Consider the following 20,201-nt stretch of genomic DNA (forward strand, 5'->3'; position numbering starts at 1 on the left):
GGTTGGCTGTGTGGCCTGTAGCATGTTTGTCCATGCTCTTTGTCTTCCTTGAGAACCATATTCTTTTTTCAGAAAAACACATGATAAGAACAGGATTTCAAAGCCATCTGTCATGTTTTATTCATGGAATTTTTTATTCTGTTTAATTTTTCCTGATTATATAACCTAAACTGTCTAACACCTTTATGCATGGCAGTGTGTGATACAAAGGAAGGATAACTAGATTTGGAGATCAGAAAATGTGGGTTCCAATTTCAGCTCTACCTTGTAATTTTCATAAATTGTTTTCAAGTATCATTTTTTTAAATTAAGTCAATATCACCAGCCTTACTCCCAAGTATAATTGTATGGAACAAATGAGAGAGCATCTGTCAAAGTAGTTTATAAACTAAAAAGAACTATGTAAAATATGAAGTATTATTAATGCATTTGACAATTCATTAAATGTCTCCTGTCCATACACCACTATTCAAGAGATGAAGGGAGATTCAAAAGTGTAAGATTTGCCCTGCCTTAGCCTGGTTGACAGCTGTTTAGTTTCTAATCTAAAGGAGTAGATAAGATAAATTAAATATTTTGAAGGATATGACTGACAAAAATATTCCCTGTGCGTTGTTCATGCTCACTGACGTTTGTGACTTGGAGCCCAAGCCCAATGTAGGAGGCAGGCTGCTGCAGCCGAAGGCAGCCTTTCCTGACTTAGTGGAAGTCTCAGGGCTAGCTGGGCCATTTTTAAAGAGACAGTCATTTTCAGTAACCTTGGTAAGGACAGAGCAGAGGAAAAGTATCCTTAACTGTTTAACAATGTGCTAGAATATTCCTCCAGATTCCTTCTGATGTTCAATGGACACTGGCATTTTATGTTGGGGGAAGCAGCCTGTGCTTTTAGATGTGGTCAAATGCCCTAACCTTCCTTTCCATTCCCCTGAGAGCCCTCTCCCTCTCTCTCCCCCCCTACACCCCCTCCCTCCCCCATCCCCTGATTAACTTATCCTTCAAGGTGCCAATCAGATATGGCCTCCTTTCAAGGAACTTCCAGCTGGTCACTGGCTTGCTTCTCCATTGTAACATACAAGAACGTACAAAGCACCATCTCCACATGGTGCCCCACTGCCTACTTCTGATGTACTCTTCCATTCCTTTTTGTAACTAGAATCAAACTCCATACTTAAAATAAAAGTAGTAGAAAAAGAAAGTACCCAAGAACTTTGGCAAATTTGGGAATATGGTTTTTCAGGAAACTGAGAATAATAAAAATCTAAATTAAGTAAGCCAGTTGACTTTCTTTAAAATCACAGTGATGATGTGAGAGTTCTGCTTTGAAGCCAATCCATTTAAATTTGAAAATGAGAGAGTGTCCAGTATTAAAAGCTTTTAAAAGCCTCACTTTTTATAAACAAATCTACCCTCTTCCCTTCCCTCCATCATGCTTATGCTAAATACAGAATTGAATTCTGGCAGGTGACCCCTGAGGGACTTAAAAAACATGTCTAACTGACGTTGATATTTAAATTTAGATCAAATGACATTGTCTTTGAAGTCTCAAGAGTACTGCTTAAGGTAGCTGTGTCCCATAGGCTGCCCCTTAGAGTACTGCCTGCAGGCTGGCATCCCTAATGGGAAGAGTAAAGTCTAGTCACAAGTAAACGGACAAGAGAGTTTTATTGGAGTTATTTACTCTAGGACTGCTGTGTTAGAAGGAGCCTTGACAAGTCATCTCCTTGCCTCTAGACAGGAACACACAAGGCATATGGGTATCTGTAGCATTTTAAAAGACCTTGGGGGACCAGGCTTCTTCCATAACTCATTCCAGAGTTTAAACACCCTCACTTCAGGAAATTCTTCCCTATATTTAACTTACAGGCCCCCTCCTGTGGTTAACACCCATTTCCGCTTTTTTCTGTCTTCAGTCAGGATGGAGAACAGCTGTCCAACATCCTTTGTGCACTAAACCTTCACCAGTGACAGATAGCCATTTGGGTATCCTGGGCTGCTTTTCTCTACCACCAGCAACCAAGTCTTTGAGCTAAATTTAGAACTTTTCTCTTTTGTGTGTGTGTTACTTGTTTATTTCTATTTACTCTTTTTGATTATAAAATAATACATGCTCAATGAATAAAATTTGGAAGTTGTAAAAATATGCAAAAGAGGAGGCGGCAATGGTTCCATGATCCAGAGACAAAAACCACTGTCATTTTAGCCAGTTTTTTACGTATTTCTTTTCTAATTGAGATCCTCTCCTCTATACCAGCACTATTCAATAGAAATATAGTGTGAGGTGCGTATGTAAATTTTAATTTTCTGTCAGCCACATTATAAAAGGCAAAAAGAAATAGGTAAGTTAGTAAATATACTTGATTTAATCCAAATAAAATCCAACTTATATATTTAACATAATACCTTATCAGCATAATTTTAATCTAAAATTTTTTAATTAAAAATATCAAATATATATATATATATTTTTTTTAATTGTAGATGTACAGAGTGCCTTTATTTTATACATTTATTTTTATGTGGTGCTGAGGATCGAACCCAGTGCCTCACACATGCCAGGCAAGTGCTCTACCACTGAGCACAACCCCAGCACTAATTTTAAAAATTATTAATAAAACATTTTATATTCCCTTTTTTCATACTAAGCCTTCTACACCCAGTATATAGTTCACACTTACAGCACATCTCAAATCAGACTCACCACATGTCAAGTCCCAGGAATAAGTTACTAGTAGCTATAATTCTGGACAGTGTTATCTCTACAGCTGTATGTCCTACTTTTTCATATAATATCTCATCTTAAGCATTTTTACCAATGTCATTAAAACTTCTTAGCACTATTTTAATTGCTACATAGTATTTTATCATTTAGATTAACTTTATAGTTTTAGAGAGTTTTGTTTACCGTGTTGTAAGTACTTGGGTTCTTTTTTACCTTTTTTTTTTCCTTTAACATTAAGTAAATACTTCTCACAACATAGCCCAAAACAAGAACACCTAAATTTTTCCATCTGAATACAACTAATTAAATCATTTATTTATAAAACAAATATATTCACTGAGTATCTGTTGTGTGTTTTGTACTAAGTTAGCCTGGAAAGTGGAGAAGTGGAGTTCAAGAAATAGAAGACTAGGTCCCTCCCATACACTATTTTTAAGACCTGACTCCACAGCTGGACTGCTCACATACCTTAAATGCCCTGCCCTTCCTTTCCATTTCCCTGCATACACAAACACATGCTCTCCCCCGACCCTTTTCCCTCCCCCATCCCCTGATTAACTTATTCTTCAAGGTGCCAATCAAATATAGCCTCTTCTCATGAGACTTCTAGCTGATCGCTGGCTTGCTTCTTCATTGTAATATGCAAAGAACATACAAAGCACCTTGGTATTCTGGTTATTGGTTTATTCTCTCTCTACTAGAGTACAAACTCCTTAATGGTAGGAACCTTGTTTTGTATATGTTGTTATTTCCAGAACCTCATGTAGGCTTCAGTAATATCTACTGAAATATGTGTTGAAGTGCAAATAATCATGTTAAGCATCAGTAGGATGGTACAATAAGAAATACTATTGATATTCAGAGTTCAAAGGCATCACTTTAGATTGGCATGGCTAACTAAGGTTCAGTGAAGGAAGTGGGACTTGAATTAAGTTTTGGAAGATGGTCAGACTTAAGTGAATGGGGAGAGGGAATTAACAGAAAAGCCACTTAAATAGTCTATACCAAAGATCACTGTTTTCAGGAGTCTTTCTTTAGCAGGTGCTAACAGGTGTCAGTAGAGAACCATGCTTCTAGATCTCATGTACTGTACCATTCCAGGAAGCCTTCGAGATAAGTTCTTTGCCCACCTAAATTTGAAAGGATTTACAGCATTAGAAATCATCACTGATCATTAACCTTTGGGTTTTAAGCTCAATTTATATACAGTTCCCTTTGTGTTGATTTGGAGTTGTTGAAGATCATTTTATATAATGCTTATTCAACAGTTCTTCTGTTAGTGAATAGTAATGTATAATAAGTGGTATCATTATAGCTACTATCCACAGGGGAGGGAGGGGAGACAGACAGACAGACAGACTGACTTTGGCTGAGGTTGGAAAGGGGGCCAAGAGTAGATATCCAGTGACTGTTACTGTGAACCAAGCTACTCTTCCAAAGCACCTTACATGTATTGCTTAAATAATTTATTTAATCCAACAACCCTGTGAATTAGGGCCCATTATGTTCTTCCATCTTACAAATGAGGAACTGAGGGGTCAAAAATAACTTAAAGGCGACATAGCCATCAGGTGGCGGAGCTAAGATTTAAGCCCAGGCAGGACAGTTTCTACACAGTTACTTTACTCTGCTTTAGTTACTACACAGTACAGCCTCTCACGCCTACGTGAAGAATAAAATGTTTTATATGAGGGATCATTTAGCATCTGGTGGTTCCAAAAAAGGAATCCTGTTATTACTGCCTTCTCCTGGTTTTCTTCATTCCTTGTGGACTACTCCACCTTATGTCATTTGTGAACTTCTCTTCTACCTCATCATAAAACCCTGCACTTTCTAAAGGTCCAGGCCTAGGCCCTTTTCTTCTGTCACTGTACTCCTAGTGTAAATAAGTTCTGATCTCAGAACTGACTTGCCTCCTGTCTTCTCCCACAGCATATTCCATGCACCTGTATTTGTTTCTACCTGTCTTCGACTCCAGAACCATAAGACTTGGGGTCACCAGGCTGTTCTTAGCAATGGAAAAAAGTGCATTTATCTTTCACGCTTGCCAAGAAGCGAGGCAAAACTCTTTGTTCCTCTTTTCCTCTAATCTGTTTGTCTATATCTTTACTTTTTCCAGTCTGGCCCAAGCCTCCATCATCTCTGACCTGTGCCCCTGCACAGCTTATGATCCCCTGGCATCTACTCTTGGCCCCCTTTCCAACCTCAGCCAAAGTCAGTCTGTCTGTCTGTCTGTCTCCCCTCCCTCCCCTCCCCCCCCCATACACACCCTTGCCTAAAACAGTTTGTGTTGGTCAGCTTTTTGTTACTGTATATAACAAATACCTGAGATAAAATCAGTTTAGAATAGGTTTATTTTGGCTCACAGGTTTTGAGGTTTCTGTTCATAATGTGGCAGAACCATTGCTTTTAGGTCTCTGGGCAGGGGCAGTGGGGAGTACACAGCATAGCAAAAGTTCACCTCATGGTCAGGATGCAGCAGAGAGAAAAGGGTAGGGGCTGAGGTACCCCTATCCCCTTCGAGACCATGCCCCCAAGTGACCTAAGACCTCTGACTAGGCTCCACCTCTTAAAGGTTCCACCACCTCCAATAACACCAAGCTGGGAACCAAGCCTTTAACATTTTGGTCCTTGGAGGACAGTCCAGAATCACACTAGAGCACACTTTAACGACTTAAGCAAAAAATCCAAACATGGCGTATGGGCTTCTGCATGATCTAGATTTTGTTTTCCTCTCCAGCTTCATCTTCTACCATATAGCTCCTCACTCAGCACCCTTTTGGGTCCTCAAATATTATTCTCCTTGACACAGAGTTTTGTCATCTGCTGTTTTTCTGCTAAAAAATACTTTCAACCTAGCCCACTTGTCACCTAGTGAAGAACTTTACTTACCCCTGGAATCTTGACCTTTCCTGGGTCAGTTCTCATTTATGAGCTCTTAGCCCATGTGTCCCACTGCATCTCATGTGGCAGAGGCTGCTGTCTGTTGATTCTGTGATACGTGTCTATGCCACCCACGCACACTAGAAAATAAGCCCCATGAAAGAACAAAACAGGAACCTTGGCTTTTTCCATTGTTCCCATATCTCCTAAGTCTAGTGCTGTGCCAAGAAGATGTGCTCAATACATGTTTGGGAAGGGCTGAATCAGTTACTCATTAGTTGTCCAGTTAGTAAGCATGCAGTGCTATGTTACATCTCTTAGTACCGAGCTCTCAAAAGGATGTGATTATCAAGACGCTCCCCTGAGAGTCCCACGGTCTCTTACGAAGCAATGATTCACTGGCGCTGTTGGCTCAGGCACTTTTACCCAGGACCTCAGCATCTCTGAAAGTGGTGGCAGAGCTATCCATTTTTCTTTTAAAATAACAAACAACTAAAGTCTGATGGTTTCGTTCATGTCAGAGTTTATTAGAAATTTGGTGGTAGCTCAGCTTTAGCAGTCAGAGGCTTCATTTCACGGTTTCTGTCATTGGCCTCAGGAGTCCTGGCTTCCTTTAGCTCCTTTCCAAGTCTAGTTTTAAAATTCTGAAAGCCTTCTCTGACCAGGGTTTTAATTTCCCTATTGAGTTCTTTCTGAGGCTAGGTTCTGTGAGATTGCTGTTCCTCTGGTTTCCCTGGCAAAGGTAGAGTTACAAGGTTTTTTCTAGTTTTCAGCATAAACAATTTATTATTCCCAAGGCCCAAGTGCTGTCCAGATACTCCAAGGGGTCCCCAGGTATCATTCCTGGCATCACTTTCCTGTTCTTTACATGCTGTCTTTTAGGATGTTACTTATGTTCTGTATAAATGACATCAAGATGGGCTATGTCTATTTCTACAGACCATTTTATAGTCCTTATAAGGTTGGTTGCCTGACTGTAATTTCAGTACATTAATTTGTATGATGATTTCTTAAAGCGAAAGCTGATGGGTAAAGTGGTTGACTTGACCTCTCCTAGAACCTCCCTCTGCTCCCTAGAGGATCACTGTGTACTCCCTGACCCCAGGGAGCTCGACCTTGAGACCCAGATGGACTGTGGGCTGTGCTGGAGGCTACTCCTCAAAGCTGGTCTCTGATGGCCATGTCCTCACATCACATCACCTAGGGAACTGGATTTCCTCAGCTTGCTTATTTCATCCTTTGCCTTTAGAACTTTCTCTGTCACAGATTCATCTTTCCATCACTACTCAGTTTAAATAAAATCTAAAGGCTCCCTTGTTAAGTTATACCTTTTTATACTCTGTTTTTATTTAGTCAGACTTTGGCAGGAAACCTTCCAAACTGAGCCCAGGGGAAAGTGACCATTGGCACACGTTGCAGCCTGTGCTTTTGGCCCAGGATTGTTTCTATTTTTATTTTGTTTGGTGTTTTTGTTAACATGCAGGGCAAAGATTAAGCACTTGCACTTATCTGGTAATGGTGAGAGGCCGTTCAGTTGCTTGCTGTGACTGGAGACTACGCTTACCACTGCTAACCCCCAGCTGCCTCCAGGGGCAGATGGGGCTGTGAAATGTGGCTTTCACAGAAGGAAACTCTGCACTTGTGCTTGATTGGAGAGAGGGAAGGGAGAAAGATAAATCCCACCCTTTGCTCAGTTTCAAAAAAGGATAGTAGCCTAATTTATGGAGGTTGTTTTTTTGAAAAAACTAACTTTATGTCATAATTTCTTAGCTGCCAAAAGACGTAATTCTGCCTCTGCTTCGCCTTGGCAACCTGCTTTTGGCACTCTGTGGAGCCCTGTCATTGCTCTGCATTATTTAAGCAGTAATCTTTAAGAAGGTGAGAAACTATTATTGCTTTTTAGCACAGTTGACATGATATTGGCGCGGAGCAGTACCTAGAGCTTCAAACATTTCTGATGGCTGTAAACCAACTTAAACACCTCCATGTAGAGGTCTCAGTGCCGTGAGGTCATAGCTTGCTACAGGGGAGAAAGAAGAAGATCAAATGTTGTTTAAAAGTTGGGTTTTTTTTTTTTTTTTTTTTTTTTTTTTTTTTTTCTTTTAAGTATCCTTATTCCACCAAGATGTAGCTGTAGATTTTGGCTAGGATCCAGACAATCAAGATTTAGTGTTTTGACCAGCTGTGATCTAGTAATGTTCCTCAGAGGAAACATTTTGTAGGGAGGGAAAGACACATATCTGAGACTGTGTGAATTGTACTCTTCCTAATACTTTACAGTATGAGACCTGATTGTAGACAGATAAAATAAGCCCAAGTGAATCTGGAAGAGAACAGCAAGCGAAGGGGACTACTTTTAAGTAAAACCCACCCCAGCTTCAAGAACTCTCTTGATGTGGTCAACCTTTACATTTTTCTTTATTTCATTTCCCCTAAGTTTCCACATTTACATCATTTCATGGCAGAATTTATTTCTCCTCATAATTGATGCTTATAATGCCTAACAGTATAACAAGTCCTAGAAAGTTTTTTAAAAAAAAAAAAAGCCAAACAAACTTAATGTAGGCAAGCAGAGAAGGAAAAGATACCAATCCACATGACCTAAAAATTATTCATCTCGTTCTCACTCCTTCCTCAAACAGAAAGAGAGATCAAATATTGGTACTTTGGTGGCAACAAAAACTTTAAAGGTCCTAGGGATTGGGAGAGACAAGTGAACTAGCATCTATTTTTAGTCAGACTGGCTTGGTTAAATCATCGCTTTGTAGCCTTGATCAAGTTACTGTGCCTCAGTTTGTTCATCTGTGAAATGAGGACTATGTTTATGGTACTTCATAGATACATTGTGAAGATTAAATGAGACCAGGTATAAAGCTTGCATATAATACTCCATACATGTTAGTTGCTGTTTTTTATTACTTTAAAAAATATTTTTAGTTGTAGATGAACACAATAGCTTTTTCCTATTTATTTTTATGCAGTGCTGAGGATTGAACCCAGTGCCTCACAAGTGCTAGGCAAGCGCTCTACCACTGAGCCCCAGCCCTGTTGTTTTATTATTAATAATTTATTATTACTTGTACTGAAAATTCTACTTGTATATCTCACTCAGTCTTTACTGCACTAGTATTAGGTGGATGTACTCATTTTACAGAAGAATAAACAGGGTTAGAGCAGTGAAGTGCTTCTGCAGTGCCCTGTGTTTCACAGTGTGGACTTTCATGGTGGAGTGCTGCAGTATTACGTATCAGAGATGGGGAAATGGGAGTCACATTTCAGTGCTTGCTTACCTTGTTTTTTTCTCTCTCCTCATCTCTTTTATAAAAAGGATGTGGTAGCTTTAGGCAGTAAAACCAACAGGAAAAGGAGGAGTGGAAAAGAAGATGACAGGGCAAGGACAGATGAGTAGAGGGAACTGGCCTCTACCATTTCCAGGTTGGCTTCATAACTCGGTGTTGGTTAGTCAAAGAGAGAAGTTGCCCTCTTAGAATAATTCATTCATATCTGTGTGTGTGTGTGTGTGTGTGTGTCTCTCTCTCAAGCTAAATTCAGAAAGAAAAATGATATATCAGGGATTTAGGGACAATTGGAATGCTCCTCAAAGGATTCTGGGAAGTTCTTGTAGTCCCTAAGCAACTGGTAGATCATCTAAATAGGGGCATTTGAGTATTTCTGCCTTATTCAAAGCCTTCCCCACTCCATGCCCCCAAGAAAAAAGAATTTCCCATTCACCTTGGGCAGAATAAATCTGAACAGTTTGGTACTTTTTTCTATAACACTTTTATGCTTGGGCTGGAGTTCTGGCTCAGTGGTAGAGCACTTGCCTGGCATGTGTGAGGCACTGAGTTTGATTCTTAGCACCACATGTAAATAAATAAATAAGTAAATAAATAAATAAAATAAAGGTCCACTGACAACTAAGACAGATATATAATTTTTTTAAAAAAAACCTTTTATGCTAGCCTTAATTCTTTATTTGCTTCTTGCAGCTAGCTCCTTGGGGAGATACAGGTGGGCAGGAAGAGTTCTATTCCTGCTGTGAGCAGAATTCTGTTTGGGAGAGAACCGTCGTGGAAAGATCTGGGTTCTGGTCTTTCCTTTGCTGACCATTCCTCTGTGCTCCTGTGTAAACCCTGAATGTCTTTGAGCCCCTCCTATAAATTAGGGATAATGCCTTCGGAATTGTGAAGCCCATGGAAGCTAATCATAATGACAGCAACTGCAGTTTTAGCCACTACTGCCAGTATATGTGCCAGGCATTCTGCCAAGGATTTTAAGTGCATTATTTAATTCTCACAAAGTCCAGTGGTCTATTGTACAAGGAAGAGAAGAAAACTGCCCACAGCCATATAACTAATAAATGGCGAAGATGTAACTCCAGATATATAGGATCATAGTGGCCAAACTGACCAAGAATCCAGGCCTTCAAACAACCTTTCTTCAGACCACTATCTCTAAATAGAACTGAAGAGATAAGAAAAGGTAACTAACTACAATAAAAAGGACTCACAGAATGAGAAAGAAATTAATCACCTTAACTGAGAGAACAGAGAAAACTTAATCCAAAGACGCCACATTTAAACCATACTGTCCTTGACCTCTAAACTCCAAGTCACTTGACTTCTCCCTCATTACACTATTATTTGTGACCCTAGGAAATCCTTTTTCACTTACAGCAAAAGGTTTATTGTTAAATAATTTAACAGTCCCTGATTTGGTTCAGTTATTCAGCACTCTGCCGTGTTTCACTAAACTACGGCCTAGTAAATTTGCAGTTACAATAATCTTTGGGTTGTTGTTTTTTAATAAATTCCTTTTAATTGTAGCATTAACCCTTGGATATCATGTTTCCAGTTTGAACCTGAGCCAAGCTGAAAGAGCCTTCACCCTGGGCAAGTGGCTGATGAGGAGAAGGCATACAGTGAACTGGTGGACTCAGGCCCATTGCTTAAATCTCAGGTTCTGCACCCCAAAGTCTAGAGCTTCAGAAGACATGGGGCACCTTAGCAGGAGTGGAGGACAAAGAAAAGCTACCACCTTTCCTGCTGTACCCACTCCTTCTACTTGCGTTTATGCTTTTGGCAGAGGGGGTTTGTTTTTGTTTCTTCAGCAGTGCTAGGAATTGAACTCACAGGGCTTCGCCCATGTTAAGCACGTGTCCTACCACTGTGCTGCATTCCCAGCCGCTTGGTTGTTTTTTTATGAATAGAAACTCTTTATCACATCTTACATAATGTACTAATTTAATTTGGTAAGTAATTTGTCAATAGCATTTAAAAATGGGTCTTATAATTAGAAAGTCTGTGAGCTTTCAATTCTTTGTTGAGATGAAATAATCATGAAGACTGTAATCAGACAAAAAGAATCTTAAATCCTAAGCATTCCTTTTTTTCTTTCTTAATTTGTGATTGGCCTTCTTAACTGCTAGCTTTCTCTTTTTAGGCCATAGTAGATAAAATTCTTTTTAAAAAATTTACCTGGGAGTTGGGGAGATAGCTTAGTTGGTAGAGTACTTGCCTTGCAAGCACAAGGCCCTGGGTTTGATCCCCAGCACCACAAAAAAAAAAAAATTTAACTTGTATTAAATGATGTCATAAAGAAAGGGTCCTCCTCAAAACCTCTTAAAGGACTGGGGCTATAGCTCAGTTGGTAGAATGCTTGCCTCACATGCAGAAGGCCCTAGGTTCAATCCCCAGCACCACAAAAAAAAACAACAAAAACAAACACCTCTTAAATATGAAAATCAGAATTGTTTCACTTAAAACCTATGCATTGTTTTTACACAGAGATGCTTATAACCGTTTGTTCTTTAATAGTAAAAGTTCAAAAACATCCTAAGTCTACAGAAATAAGGGAACAATTAAGTAAATTGTGACATTGCATTCAGTAGAGCAGTCATTCAAAATTATGTTTACCAATAGGTTTTCATAACATACAACGGCAGGATACAGAATTTTGTATATATACCAAACAATACTTCAGGGGTTTTTAAATTAAATACACATAGACAAAATCAAAGTCTAAAGAAAATATCCCAAATTAATAGAAAATAGAAGTTATTTAATGGGTAATGGGCTTATGATAACTTTTATTTTTTAATGTAGTTTATATTATTTGAGATTTCCTGTGACTACAAGTTATATTTAAAATGCTTATGTGTGCATATGTATATATGTGTGTATGTATACACAAATTTTTAATGTAGCCATTTAATACTTCAGCTGTTTACAGCTCAGCTCTTTTAAAAATCTAGATTATAGCTAAGATACTGGAAGTACCAAAAAGTTAAATTCCGAGCAGCTAAAACTAATATTATAAGGCATGTTATGTTCTGGACCTTATGTAATAGAGCATATCATGCCCATCACTCAAATCCTCCTTACTCTTACTTTGCACATAGTTCACAGAACATCCGTTTTAAAGAACACAGCAAACTAGCTGCAGGATATTTTTAAAAAGGATGGAGAACCCACTGCAGGCAAGAGGGTGACACAGCCACACGACAGGACAACAGTGAGAGAGGACAGAAAAACTCAGGTCCTGAGAAACCAATATCACTGAAAACCCTCTAGACTCTGGACTGTGTCATCACTTAATAATACAGGTCCAGATTAATGGCCCACAGTCATCAAGTCATCAAGAAAATGCCCATTTTATTCATCTTTTTTAAATTATAAGACTTTAATTTTAAAAATGGTAAAGTTTTTCACTCATGTAACTAAAAATCAGAAGAAAATAATAAAATGTGGTGATAAAAGGGTCAGTTAGGTATGTAGGCGTCTTTATTATTTACCTAGTATACCTCATTTCCTCACCATTCTTTTTTTTTTTTAATCTTTTTTAGTTTTTGATAGACACAATGCCTTTATTTATTTATGTGGTGCTGAGGATCGAGCCCAGTGCCCCACGCATGTGAGGCAAGCGCTCCACCACTGAGCCACAGCCCCATCACTTCCTCACCATCTTTTTTTTTTTGCGGTGCTGGGGATTGAACCCAGGGCCTTGTGCTTGCAAGCCAAGCACTCTACCAACTGAGTATATCTCCAGCCCTTCCTCACCATTCTTAAAAGAGAATGTTTTTCTGATAATTTTCCAATTTGTATCTGATACTGTTATCTGAGTTCTCATAAAAATTCAAGGGAACAGAAAAACAGTATCACAAAATTGTAGGTCAGAAAAGTCTCCACCTCTCAATCTTTAGAATCTATGCACAAAGAGGAGTAGTATGGCATCTTAGGGCTCGTGGGAAATTAAGAATCTGATATAATGGCGTTTTGCTTGTGTATCCTTTGTTGGCATTTAGAAAATATTAGTTGAGTTTGAATATAAAGTTCTCCTCTAGGACACAGAGTCAGCATGGGCTCAAGTTCATTTCAGTTGTAGGTCTTCAGCCTTGAACAACCCATGTGATCACCACCTGCCTACCTTTCTCACAGGGCAAATGCGAGGATTCCCAGCTTCAGAGCACCTTCCACAGTGCTAGGAACATTAACAGTGCTCAGGAAGGTGATCATTCCCTTTCCCTTGTGGCTTGTGGGGACAGATATCACACTTTTATTACTTCTGTGTTATGCAGTGTTAAGGAAAGCTCTCCGGAAGCCTCAAAATCAGTGAAACTCTTCCTCTTGTGTCATAGGCACCTCTAGGTATGTCCAGGCAGGTTCCTGATGCTCTGCCTTTTTTCAGCCCACCAGGAGCCCAGCAGAGAAGCAGAGCAGGATACCAGGGGTTTGGGGACAAGGGCAGCAGGGGGGCGGGCTCTCAGGTTCTTCACTCTTCACAGCCAGAAGCAGTTGAGGCCCTGGCCTCTAGTCACACGCCTGCACCCTCTGCTTCAGTGTTCCCGGCTGGATCGCCTGACATTGCCCGGCCTCCTGGGCTTGTCTGTACAGGGTAGACTCTCTGGGTGGTGCTAATGCTCTGTTTTGGTTTGATTACCTACTCAACCAGCAGAATCGTTTAGAGAGGGACACTGTCAGCAAGTGGTAAAGCGAAAACAATAAAGGCAGCCACATGTGTAGCTTAACCAATTACGGTGAGTTTTGACAACATATTAACTGAAGACCTAGATTAAGCTGGCAGATTTTGCTTGGGTTTTTTCTGTATTTCTTGAGAACTAAAAACGGTAATTTTCTGATTTACTTGCCCAGTTTAATAAACACCCCAGTGACCAACCCTAATAATGAAATCTCTCCTGGCACCTACACTTAGAGTGAAGCAAGAAGGTCTCACAAGGCTTCATGGTCGCCTTTTCTCAAGGCTGCTTGAGGGTCTGAGGCCACAGGTTTAATCCAGCATGAGAACATCTAAGAGAAGAGGGAGCCGGGAGCTGATTCAAGGCTTGGGCTGTGTGGACACAGGTAGAGGGACCCTAGATCCCATCTTCTTTGTCAGTGTGCTTACTGAAACTGTGATTTGAAAATGTATTACTTGAATTATTATGGATGTTTTTCTCCTGCAGGATTGGAAGCTTGTTGTAGGCAGGGCCTGCTGATGCATCTGTCTCCCTCCCTAAGGCCTAGCACATGTACTAACTAGTTGTCAAGTGTGTATGATTTCCAAGTCCTGCTTCTGCTTCTGCCTAGTAGTTGCCCTTTTACCAACCACTTTACTCTGTGCGTTTCCTCCTCTAAAGAACACAAGTCAAATGGTTCTTGTTTTTGCACCTCCCTCTGCCTCTCAACTCAGTCTGTGGATTTAATTGTATTAAAGCCAATTTCATCCACATATAATAATATCTAGAATTGTTATCAATCCTCTGGCAGTGGATTAACTAACACAGTGTATATAGTACAGCCATCATTTCCATGGTCTGGATATTCTATTGCCATTAACTGATTATTATTTATTATTTCAGACTCAAGTATAATAATACATACCCTGCTTTCTTGACAGGGTTTTTATAAGGACTAAGCAAAATGATGTATGTGAAATTACTTCAGAAACTATAAAGCTTTGTATAGCTCAACAGTGATTATTATTGCTGGCTCAAAGATATCTTCCTGAGAAGTAATTCAGACTCAAACGAAGGCACTGAAGACTAAGGACTGTAAAACATGTGTGTGGCTGGCCTTGTAAAGGAGAAGTCATCTCCCAAGTTAATTTTTCATTAAAAAAAAAATGTCCCCATGATGCTCTCTGCCAGTTCTTTAAAGCAGAGTGGTTAGCATTGGGGTTTTGGAAAGGCTGTTATTCGTCAAGTCATGAGTCCCAGGTTTTAGTCTACCCTGTCAACTGCCTCCCTGAGTTATCAAGGGCAAGTCCTTTATCTTCTCTGCCAGATGAGGATGACTGTTCCATGAAGATAATACAAGGATTGAATATTAAAAACAAGATATGAAGTGCCCTTCAGACATCTATGGCATTGACTGCATCCTTCATGTGTTTTTCTTTCCAGATCCAGTCCATACAGGTCCTTCGGTTCTTCCTGTGTGTTCTGTCCCCCATCCTTTCCTGAGCACTCTTCTCTTAAATATATTGAATGTGTTTGTACCCTTGAAGGAAGTTTCCCAGGGCTGGATCCAGCATTCTTCATGCCGTTTCTTGCATTGGGACACTCTGAGTGCTGTCTTAAGATTGATTATTATCTAGTTTTATTATCTCAGACTTAAAATCTGCTGTTTCCTGTCTCTGGACCCAGAAGGCTTATGCAGAGTGCTGAAGCAGAAAGTAACTTCTCGTTTTTGTTTGTCTTCTAGTGACAGACATCACACCTCCAGTGCAATCCCTGTTCCAAAGAGACAAAGCTCCATATTTGGGGGTGCAGATGTAGGCTTCTCTGGGGGAATCCCTTCACCAGACAAAGGACATCGAAAACGGGCCAACTCAGAGAATGAGAGACTCCAGTACAAAACCCCTCCACCCAGTTACAACTCAGCATTAGCACAGCCTGTGACCATGATCTCTTCTGTGGGAGAGTCTGAGAGAAAGACAGCGTCTCTGTCATCCTCCTTGGACACCTCCTTGGGCTTCTCCAAAGAAAACCAGAAAAAAGGAATAAATTTGGGTGACAGCTTAAAAGGAAGCCATGCAAGTGTAACCACTAGCCAAGAACAAGGAGAAGCCACCTCTGGGCGTCCCACCACAGTAAATGGCACTCTGCTGCCCAGTGAGGCTGGCTCTGGGGGTGTCCAGCTTCCAGGTGAGTTCCACCCAGCCTCAGGAGCTGAGCTCTGCTGTACCGTGGAGCAGGCAGAAGAAATCATTGGGCTGGAAGCCACAGGTTTCACCTCAGGCGATCAGCTAGAGGCATTTAACTGCATCCCAGTGGACAGTGCTGTGGCAGTGGAATGCGACGAACAAGTTCTCGGAGAGTTTGAGGAGTTCTCCCGCAGGATCTATGCACTCAATGAAAATGTATCCAGCTTCCGCCGGCCTCGCAGGAGTTCTGATAAGTGAAGTGAGCAGGTGGTAGGGCAGTAGGACCAGGGCAGCATCACTGCCCAAAATGAGGGTAAAGCTGCACTTACCCTTTTTAATAATTATGACACAAAGCAAATATTAATGGAGGATATTCCTCAGAAAAACAAACTTTGGGACTAGAGGAGGGACTCAGGATCATTGTGTATCAGTGGGCCAGATGAAGTTAGATTTTGCTTTCAGGATTTGCTTTTTAGCCCTGATGATTGTTTTAAGGCAAAAGTCACCCTCTAGTTGAACGAGCTTATAGCTCGAGTCACCTTATAGGCATTTGTCTGCTTTTTATTTACAAGTCTATGTTATCCTCAGAGGGAAGATGATAATATATAAATAATATAATGAACTCACCTTTAGTTTCTCATAAGCCTTTGCCCTCACCATAGTTTATAAAACTTTGGGAAAATGGAATATTCAGAAATAGCTTCCTACCATTTACTGAAGGATTTGTGGCCATCTCTTAGGTTGGTGAATGAGAAGTATAGTGGTCTCCTTATTCCCAGGCCCCTCTGCCCATGCCCTGCCCCCAGGCACCACACTCAACCTGTAGACTCCCGGATTGCCCCATCTTCACAGTGGATGGCCCTGCAGCCTGTACACAGGTCACATTCACTGGTCTAAAACCCAGTAGTCTTGATGTTCCATCTTTTCTAGTGACTCATGACCTTTCACCTCCTTTGCCATACCTTTGACTAACTTTCAAATTAGATGAAAAACTTGCCTCTGGGGGATTCCAGGGGATCCTGAAGGACCCCAAGATTACTGCAGTCAGATGGCATCCAGTTCTTTTGGGTGGGGTGGGCAAAGTTTTTATGTGGGCAGATACTGTGATTAAAAACTAGGCGGGCTTTCTGGCAATCCCTATATGTAAATCCCATGTTAATTTATTAAATTTCAATCAGAAGAAAGACTTTGTATATGACAAAATATATGTAGAGGGTCAGGCTGTCCAATATACAAACTGCAAAGCAGTTGACATAGTTGGATTAAGAGATTAGAGATGCATAGAATATTATTGGTATGTGTGCAATTTCATAAATATAAATTATGTTTTTGCAGTCCAATTGTCATTCCTGCATTCAAATTTCATTTGCCATTGCTTTATACATTATGTACCCAAGGACACTGCCTCAGGGTTGCAAGCTCTTTAAGGAAAATTTATCCATATATCCGTGTATTGTATAGAAGAATAAAAATTGAACTTACTTCACCCGACCTGATTTTTTTTTTCCCAAGCTTTGAAATTCCTCTTAAACATTCGTCTCCTTATATTACATCATGACAGGGCTAGCCTCAACAAGAGCCATGGCTGTCTCTAAGCTGACACTGTTGATGACTCCATCTGAGTTTACATCTTGTGTGTGGCAACACACATACTTCACAGGTGTACTTCGCAGTAGCTTCATTTGTCCTGCATAGCAGCTTAACTCATAGATCTCATCATTTTCATGCTATGTCCAAGCATTCCTGGGCCTGGTTTTAATTGATGGCTACATTGTTAAATGAACTGCTTCATGCTGGTATTTTCCACTTAGAGAGCTCACAGAATTAACTGTATAGCGGTCAGATCCAACTCTCCTGCAGTTGGAAGCTTTAGTTTGATTAAGAAAGCCCATCTTATCCCACATGAAGAGTGAGAGCTACTTCAGACCTGGAACAGAGGCCATCTGAGCAGGCATTTCTTTGCAGTGTGCTGTCATTCATGTTAAGAGTAAAAGAGTGTGAAGAGAGGCACTATCTTGGATATACGCGTCATGCTGTGGAGTCCTCCCATGAAGTAACATCTGCTAAAGGAAAAGGTGTTTGGAGATCAGTTTTAGTATTGAAGAGGGGAAGGTGAATCACATGTGATTTATAATTTCTGCAGACATGGGGGTGCTAACCTCAAACTAGATGCATTCAGTCACAGCCCCTCTGGCACCACCACGCAGTAGGGCCACATGCAGAGCCTCAGGACTACAGTGTTCATCTCAGATTTCACACAACCAGATAGAGCCCGGAGCTCTGGGGTTCCCTCCATCATCTCCACTTTGTAGACACGGCAGCATGGAGCCCTGCCCTTGACTATGATCAGATTGCACAGAACTGATCTAATAGTTGCCTATACTTTCGCATGATCCATGCTGTCCACTGGTGTGTGCATCGAAACGCAAACTTAGGTTTGGATATGTTTATTTGGGGCTTAGGGTTTTCATTTGAGGTTGTTTAATGTCTACAGCTTCTACCATGACCTGGGTAGAACCTACAGTATTATTGTCTCCTAGAATAACCATTCAGTATTTTCCAAAGCTGCAGAATTCATTTCGCTTCTGTTTAAAGTATCTGAGGCCAAAAGACAAGATGATCTATCTCCTACTAATCTTTTTAAGTAGTCTGGTAAATCATTAAAAAAGATAGAATTTGCTTGGAAGAGATAAATTGAAATGGAAACTTATTATTATTCATTTCTGAACTGCTGAGAACCCCTTTGGTTTTCATATGGCTAAGATGCTTTTAACAGCCAGCAAATGTTATCAAATGAATATTCGATTGTGTTTTCTCTTTCCACTTCCCTTAACCACTTTAGAAATTCCACAGATTTTTTTTCCCTCAGAATATTAGTTTTGGAAGATTGTACTCAGCTATATTTTTTTAGCAGTTCTAATGGTGTCCATTTATCCTGACCTAACTGGTTATTTAAATAATTTTTTAAACCACCACCAATAATAAATGGCATGTGAAACTAATCTGTTGGTAATTGGAAGAAAACTTAGCATCTGTATTTATAAAATAAAATTGATTAGTATTTATTTTGAGAGTTAAAAGTGTATGTTATTTTCCTGCTATGTTTGAGTCCTGTCTTCATTGTTTTGAATTTCATATTGAAACTGGGTTAACTCTGAAAATCTTGTTCTTAAACAGTCAATCAACCATTCAGCATTTATTGAGTACACCGTGTGTGTATGTGTGTATGTGTGTGTATGTGTGTATGCATACACACACGCACATGGGACTGGGCTAAACAAAATTAATATACAAATTAAGAAGCCTTGACCTCTACCACATTCTCTGGTGTTGGGCACAGGTATATTAGCAATTAATTATAACTCAATGTGATAAATTCTGTGATGGAGCTATAGAACCAGGCTATGGAATACAGAGAAAACTTAATTCTGACTAAGAAAAAGGAGTGATTCGTGGAATTATGTGGATGAAAGATGTATAAAAGCTTGCATTATAGATGGGAGAAACCAAATGGGCAAAGTTCCCAGAGGCAAGGCAGGACCTTGTGTGTGTATTTGGCAAACAGCAGGAGTTTGCTGTGTGAATCCCATGGGCTGCTATTAAGTACCTTTTCCGGGCTTTCAAGGCAGAAGAGTAACTCAATTAGATCTAAATTATGACTAGCAGCCCTGCCGAGGCTGGATTCCAGTGATCCTTGCCTGAGTCTGATTAATCTTCTTTTTTATTTACTAAATAAATCTGTATCTGGAAAAAATTCATCCCTTTGTCCCTAATGTTCTTGGGGTGCACATGGAGTAGAGTTTTGCTGGGTGGCACAATGCAGCCAGTATCAGTTCTGTAGAAGCTGGATGCTGGATGTCTAATGGCACCTCTCTGCAACTTTGAACCTGTGACCCTCATCCAATTATTGAACATTTTAAGACCCTCCATTCTTAATTTATAATACTTTGGGAACAATCCTACCCTTGCTGATTTCATTAGATTGGGGCCTACAGTATCATAGAGGCCTCTTCCGTACTGGCGTCCTTTTGTCCTGTGGAGGCCACTCTGCAGGGGTAGTAAGGGTGCCCGAGCCTTCATCATCAGGTTTCCTTTTGTAGTTGAGCGCAGTCACTTAACCTCTCCGAATCTGGATCCTAATCTATCAAGCAGAGCTAATACCCTGACCCTGTGGGGTTGTGAGAAGGATCAGCATTTTAATGCCAGCACTTAATGATCTTTACGAAGCGCTGTGCACATTGGGAGGAGTTAGTCATTCGACAAGGATTCCTTGTGTGAGCTGCATCAGGTTTTGGTTGGGTCACTGAGGCACACACGGAGAACAGGTACCAGGGCTGAAACTACTTTTCTGCAAAGTTAAGCTCTCAACAAACATGAAGTGTCTTGAGCCGTTTGGTGGTGGGTGCTGTGGACACAGTGCCTGCCGAGATGCGGCCTGTGAACCTAATCAGCTTCATTC

The 20,201-nt window shown here is 40.4% G+C and overlaps 1 protein-coding gene across 2 annotated transcripts in view; it reads left to right on the forward strand.

The window, feature by feature from the left end:
* The window catches only part of Uvrag (UV radiation resistance associated), a 324,556-nt gene extending 305,238 nt beyond the window's left edge, over positions 1-19,318 (forward strand). The window contains exon 15 of one of the 2 annotated variants that reach the window (XM_047516341.1): positions 15,301-19,318. In XM_047516341.1, coding sequence (XP_047372297.1) covers positions 15,301-16,000 — 700 coding nt within the window. In that variant the 3' untranslated portion in view covers positions 16,001-19,318. The remainder of the gene's footprint in view (positions 1-15,300) is intronic. The other variant, XM_047516342.1, reaches the window with a different exon arrangement.
* The last annotated feature ends 883 nt before the right edge of the window (positions 19,319-20,201 follow it).

Source organism: Sciurus carolinensis, chromosome 11 (assembly GCF_902686445.1).
Source record: "Sciurus carolinensis chromosome 11, mSciCar1.2, whole genome shotgun sequence".
NCBI lineage: Eukaryota > Metazoa > Chordata > Mammalia > Rodentia > Sciuridae > Sciurus > Sciurus carolinensis.